At 40.8% G+C, this 7,150-nt stretch overlaps 1 protein-coding gene across 1 annotated transcript in view; it reads right to left on the reverse strand.

The window, feature by feature from the left end:
• Positions 1–6,762, reverse strand: part of LOC118428202 (scavenger receptor cysteine-rich type 1 protein M130-like) — a 7,970-nt gene extending 1,208 nt beyond the window's left edge. The window contains exons 1-7 of the mRNA XM_035838208.1: positions 6,713–6,762; positions 6,041–6,110; positions 5,514–5,556; positions 2,338–2,646; positions 1,062–1,181; positions 697–822; positions 160–317 (exon numbers count right to left, since the gene is read on the reverse strand). Of these exons, the coding sequence (XP_035694101.1) occupies positions 160–317; positions 697–822; positions 1,062–1,181; positions 2,338–2,646; positions 5,514–5,556; positions 6,041–6,106 (822 nt within the window). The 5' untranslated portion in view covers positions 6,107–6,110; positions 6,713–6,762. The remainder of the gene's footprint in view (positions 1–159; positions 318–696; positions 823–1,061; positions 1,182–2,337; positions 2,647–5,513; positions 5,557–6,040; positions 6,111–6,712) is intronic.
• Between the last annotated feature and the right edge of the window lie 388 nt (positions 6,763–7,150).

A 7,150-nucleotide genomic window follows, 5' to 3' on the forward strand; every position in this document is an offset into this window, starting at 1 on the left:
AGATTCACAGACTAAGTGGCATTCTGGGACTTGGAGAATGAAATTAACGGGATTAGGGTTTAAGCTTCTAGGGGCCTGACGGGAGTACTGCTAAAAGCGGGCGTAGGTCGAGCTTAAAGTATGCACCAATATAACTGCTAAATCTTAGATTGCGTGTACCTCCTTAGCTTGCGGGAAACCAAGCTGGCGACAGACTACGTTGGCTTCTTCAATCCCCCAGCTATCGTCACATATCGTCCCCCATTGCCCGTCGTAGAACACCTCCACGCGACCCTGGAGTTCGTTCGAGTCAGCTCCCGCCAGGCGAATTGAAACGGCTAAAAATGGCAATGAACTATTAGTACAATTTGTATTAACATTTAGATTTATAAAAAAATACGCAATAATACGTCTTTGTAGCAACCAGCTGTTTTTATCAGAGCATCGATTAATTACAAACAGCTTTGAGTAGAATGATTTAAAAAGCTTATTTTACAACTGGAAATTACGCAAATATTTTTATGTAAATGATCCAACAGCAAGAGGAATATAGCAGACTACGTCTAATCTAGTAATCACTGTTCGACAGCGTACGAAAGGTTTGTCCTCTCCCATAAAACTGGTATTGGAGCTTTTGAAATATGCATGTACCGATGCCAAAAGGGAAACAAAATACGTCAAAATACATCGAGTGATTCAGCAACAGAACATACGTACTTGACACTTCTTTTAGATCCGACAGCTGCAGCATGTTTCCGTCGAACTCCTGCGACAGCTGTCCGATTTCAGTCTGTTGGATGTTGTCATACAGTTGTACTGGTTGAACTGCATTCCTCAGAGATTCTATATACCAGAGCCAACGTTAACAGATCTGTAAATAATTTGATGTCGTATCATATCATGGACAGACTTTGAACGCATTTGAAAGAATCTAAGCTTGGGAATCAAATAATCAAAGGTCTTCCAAATACAAGGGTACTCCTCGCGCGCGGGCCTTTTTTTTACGTGTGCAAGAGGCCATAATCAAGTTGTGCCCAATTTACCACACACACAAACACACACAGAAAGATGTGTAAACTTACCCAATGTTTGTTGAAGCTGATCGATGGTCTGTTGTCGCTGCTTGATGAACTTGGACTGCTGAATGATGTGGAACGCCTGTTCATTCATCAACTCCAGCAGCTGGAGCTCGGTCGGAGAATCTTAGTGAATGAAATTGAGCAGAATAGCTCATTGTGTTGTTAATTGAAATAAATCATACATTGCCAATTCAGTTCAAAGGATAAATGGCATTGGCAAATATTACAATATCATATAATTGTATGTTTTTTGCAGGTAATAGATGAAAGCAAGACACAGTCAGTAATATCACGGCTGTACAAATACAGTCAAACCTGTATTAGCGGCCACCTTTGCATACCGGCCACCTGCCCATAGTGGCCACTTTTTGTCGGTCCCTTGGATTCGTAATGATTAAGAAATAGGCTTAGCGGGCACCTGTCCAACGCGGCCACGGCCACACAATTTCCGGTCACGCAGGTACAAAAACACTGCCGATTACGGCCACGCGGACCGCTGATCTATGTTTCGGCACGCGTTCGGCCATATACAGTGGCCGTATCGTCACCCTACGCCGGATTTGAAACCTCTTTGATTTATTTTCAAAACAAAACTTCGCAAACTGGCGCTACCTATACCCGCTGACAAACGAGGTCATATAAGGTCAATAGACGACACCAATATTACGGAGGTAAATTGTGTTAATGTTACGTTTTAATAAACTATCGCTTAGGTAAATTTACATCACAAAAACTTTCTAAATAAATTGTTACAAAGACAAAATGATATGAACTTCAGACTATGCTGGATTTTATTCTTACATTTATTAAGAGATAAGTCTAAAATGGCGAGACTTTTCTTGTGAGTACCACATTAGCATAATGGCGAATCTGACGTGTGAACGCGAGCGGTAAACACACGGACGGCAAAGTATCAAAGGATACAAGACGAAAGATCAAAGAAATATGACGATACCGGTCTCTTCAGACAATATCAACTGTAGAACATTTAAAACCTTTTGTAGCTTGTGTTTTCTTAATACATATAGTGTAAAAATCATTGCAGTACATGTACAGTACTATATTATGTGAATAAAGATCAGTGGGTACTAAAACCATGTGTAACTTATTGCTTGTGGTCAATTAATTAGCATATTCTCTATAGTGGCCACCTCTCTATAGTGGCCAATTTTGACCAGTCCCTTGAGTGGCCGCTATAGACAGGTTTGACTGTACTCAGATTAGTGCATGCATGTGTGAAAGTGAGATATGCTGCATGGTAAAAAAACATAGCCCTAACCTTGGCATGCCACTCCAGCGTCCTCCTCATGTTTACAGTCGGTGACGTTCCAACCGTTGTGACCGCAGGACTCGATCCTCAGTTCGTCACCTTTGCAGTCCACGTTGTCCAGCCAAATCGGTCCTGTCCCTTCGCCGAACGTTGCTTGATGGTAGACTTGTACGACACCCGACAAGCCCAGTTGCCGACACACAACTTTTCCGTCATCCACGTCAAACTGGTCGTCACAGACTGTGCCCCAAACACCGTCGTGAAAAACCTCCACACGTCCGTAGGTGCTGTTGCCTCCTTGAAGTCTGACTGTACGACCTTTTGCCATAAAAAGAAAGAAACATATGATAAACAAGACATTATTATTCATCACATTATTTATTTAGCTTTCAAGAGAATTTTAGGACAGTAAACGTGATAGTTGGAAAAGTTGTGATAACTTGTTTTCGAACTGTTATCTCAATGATCGTCTATTGACTAGTGAATTAATGTGATAGAGGAGTGCTATCACATTTATTTTACTAGTAGACATAAACTTGAACAAGACTGATACCTCTTACTTAGTCTCTACCAGACTCCGGATCGCTGGAAAAATCGTAGAAATGGAACAAATCAGAGGAGTAAGCCGGCCAGAGGAATATAACCGGCCAGGGAACAGCACGCGATCGTCGGAGTCTGTGGAATCCCGGTGTCTTGTTTGATGTCCACTAATCGCTATCCAATAGGTGCGAAGTGGCTAAATAACCCTTTTATTGCTTTCCTACTCGCCCGTGACGGTCCAAACGGGGCGAGCCTGTCACATGTGCCCTTCCTCTAAAATTAATACTCGGCAGTTTACAGGCTTAAATTCCGAAAAAAAAAGTACATGAATAGAAATAACAGACACGCCGGAGCGCGGTTCATGTTGTTCTGAATAATTAGTCAAAAGTTTATTGACACGACGAGTACCGTACGCTTGACGGCCGCCGACTCTGGCCGGTCTGCGGCCAGCTAAAGGCCGAGGCTGCCAACACAACAACAACAGCCCACTCGATACTGCTGTCACGAAATGGAGATCTAGAAAAACATGCGAGTGGCGAGAGACAAGAGAAAACATAGCGATAACCACCACAGACTATGGTTCAGAAGTCAGGACCAAACTCGGCATTGAGGTTTTAATAGCAGCGAAGAACTCGGGAGGACGTCAGCGAATCGGCCACGTGATCGATCAAGAAGGCGTCCCAGAAAGAAGTCACCCGCTTCGAAACGAAAGAGATCGCAAACTTCCCACACAAAAACATCGGCAGGCCCCAGAAACTTGGTGACCTCGATGCGGTGTTACCGGACTTTGTAAGAACCACACAGCGGCACCATTTTCTTTGTTTTGTTTGTGCGCTCGGCTGGCGGGAGAAATCTGGCGGTTTGATTCCGAATTATTAATTATATATTTTTGTAGTAAAAAGCTCACTTACATATTACACTTTTGACGCTATGAATTAGAATAATTCTAGCTGGAAATTTGTAGGTTTAAAACGCATTTTTTCGTAGTTGCTCTTTTTTTTAACAATTTGTGTGACCAAGGAGGTTAAAGAAAGCCTTGGTGTGACGCCATTTCTGCTGCTGTTGTCCGCACGCTAAGATGTCGCTGGCATTTTCTGGAGATTTATGTAACCTCTTAGCAAAACGTGAATATCGTAAGCATTCTTGTATGGAGAAACTTTGAAAGTGTAGTGTGAAATAGTATTGATAAATACAATTGTGTAAATACGCAGCGAAGTTCAGCTCGTAACGAATTTGTTTGCGTATGATAACACGCCATGCTTTCATACCCATGCTTTGATACCCTTGCGTTTGTAAAAAAAATTACGACAAATTTTCCGTATAAATTAATGTTTATTTCTTGAAGAACGACACACTTTTTATTCCTGTGTGAATTACTAGTGTTATGTGCGCATGTTTCGGTTACGAAATGGAGCATGATTGTGAACGTACTAGTATAAACATGACTTGACACCAGTAAACAGTGCCGCATCAAGAGGGATGGGGTGGATTCGCGTAATCAAAAAGTAGCCACGATGAAAATTTAGTGGTCGTTAAAACCGCTAAATGTAAGTTATCGTTATAAAATCAAGGATTGGGAACAGTTTGACGTTTGTACCGAAAAAGGCTTATAGAAATAGTCCGCGTTTGCCGGACGCTGAGAGACGCGCCCCACGGCGCGTTAATTGATTTATGGCTTAAATAATCTGAACTCCGAAGCTACTGTCTTTGTGCAGAAAATGAGCGGATTAGTTTTATGGCCTTTCATCAAACCGAAAGTCGACAGACTCCTGGGATCGCGAGCTGTTCCCTGGCCGGTTATATTCCTCTCTATTTGTTCCATTTCTACGATTTTCCAGCGATCCGGAGTCTGGTAGAGACTACCTCTTACTAGTGATTTGAAGGAGGAGTGTCAGGGCTATCACATTACTTAAGTCTAGTATAAAATGTGATAGCACCCGTCTATCACATCTATACTTAGTCTAGTAAAAAGACTAAATCTGTGTCTAATAGTAAAAAGTGATAGTATCCCTCTATCACATTAGTTGAATCACCAGCAAGAGGAGAAAACTTGTGCCTATTAAGAAAAAATGTATCACATTGATTCACCAGGAAGAGGAGACAAATAGGGTTGTGTACCTATACCTATGCTTGTAAAATTGTTAAGGTATACGTACAAATCCGGACCTAAACACTTGTTGAACCAGGTCAGTACCCGTACCTTTACAACCGGTAATGTACAGGTCCGGAACAAATCATATGGTGTACCTGTATCTGTACGTGAACAAACTAGAACTCTGATAGACATCACCCTTTAAGACTATAAATAAGTAAATCTCGAATCAATGAAGACAATTGTGAAAATCTTGCATTTGAAAATGAACAAAAAAGATGCAAAAAATCGTGTAGAGATTCATATATGTAAACAATCGTTCAAAGAGAGCAATTCATCAATAAAAAAATGTCCAGATAATTGGTCAAACTTATTTAGGTACCGGTACAGGAGAAGGCCCGCCCAAAGCATCTCTAACAAGTAAGGGCAATGCTGAAAATGGTCGAAAACTCTGGTGAGTCTTCCCGAAGTCAATGGAATTAGTTCTGAAATGGTAAATAAATTTGACAGAGGACTGTTGTAAACTATGTCTAGAGATAGCAAAATAACTCACCAGTCAAATCCGCCGCAAGATCTCGCTTCCTCGGATGCACATCCTACAACACGAATAAGTTTTGAGGTTAAGTTTTTGATTTGCACATTTCTTTGTTCCCCTGGTTTACACATTTCTTTGTTCCTTGAAAACTACCTGGTTGGCAATCAAGTTGGTAATCTTATTACACCGACGTTTTCCAATTATACATGGCCAAATGGGCAGAGGTGGGAACTTAGGGTGTGGCTAAGATGCAAATCTAGAGACCAACGAGGATGACGTCGTGGATAGAATGACGTCAAAGGTAAGAACATAGCCCCGTCCATTCCCATTGGAGAAGAAGAGGGAAAGTTTGTCTCCAGACCATAAAGCTATTTCTCATAGACATAATATTAATCATGTTTTGTTGAAAGCGCTGATCATATCCCAAATGTATAATAGACGGTAACCATAAGAAAAAAAATGTCAAGGTGCCTTTTATAAGATATTTGTATTCATATTACATCATTGCAAATATCTGTTCACTGTATTTTCTGTATTTTGCTTACCTGGTCATCCCGTACAGCGACAGATTGGGTCGCAAAGAGTGCGAGCGTCACAGCAATAGCTAACATCTTTCTGGATTAAAAAAAAACAATGCATAAGTTTTACAAGCTTGACTGAGTCAGACGGAGCAAACATCAATTTGAATCAAAATTTGACCAAAGTGATTTTGTACGAGGGGCCTTGTCACACGTATGTATATGTCAAGTCCACATGAGTTACATATTGAATTTTGACAACACACAGCCGTACGCTCATAATTTCGATATTTTTAGAATACATAATGCATTGCACATCTAGCGATTGAATACAGAATTTAGCGCCTCTGTTGTGTTATACTCCAGGTAGAGTCTATGACTGAGCAATAGTTTAGAAATTATACGTTCCAAAAATAACTATCAATGTTATTAAATTATGCACTACTATTTTCATAATCTAACATACTTTCCTATCAAAAATGTTGCTATTTGTCTGTCAAAACTCGAGGTCAATATTGCTAAAGCTGTCTCAAATTAGGGGATAGTGCACACAAAAAATCAAACTCTTCGTAGCTGTACAAATTTTATATCGTATAATTTGAACGTTCATTCATACGTTGTGTCAAAAGTATTATTGATATCATGCTAAACAAAAGATACATCACTGTAGTTGACAATAAGCAGGAAAGCCGAACTCACCGTTGTCTGCACGCTAGTTGTCAGGGTTTCTCCTGTGTAAAGACTTAGCGGCTGGATGTCTTCATATATATAACTACCTGCAGGCAACAGGTGTGCGGGTTCTGGGATATATCGATATAGGCACATTCTTTCATTATCGATCACTTCCTCCTTTGCTAAGTTGTTTGCTAACCTTTGACCCGCCCTCGCCCCCACAGTGCTGAGTGACCGGTCATGGCCAGGGCAGTGGACATATGCTGCGAGGCACCGTTCTATAGACTATGAGATAGACTTATATATTTCTTTACTTTTAGATCGACGAGTATCTGTAAAGAATCATTTTGTTGTGACCTGTACATGGGTATATATGGACAAGAGATTCTAATTCATTCGTACATCCATATATTGCAACACACTGTGACACTGTGAGCTTTTCACTGTAGCTCTATCACAGAAAAA

Source organism: Branchiostoma floridae, chromosome 12, assembly GCF_000003815.2.
Source record: "Branchiostoma floridae strain S238N-H82 chromosome 12, Bfl_VNyyK, whole genome shotgun sequence".
Lineage (NCBI taxonomy): Eukaryota > Metazoa > Chordata > Leptocardii > Amphioxiformes > Branchiostomatidae > Branchiostoma > Branchiostoma floridae.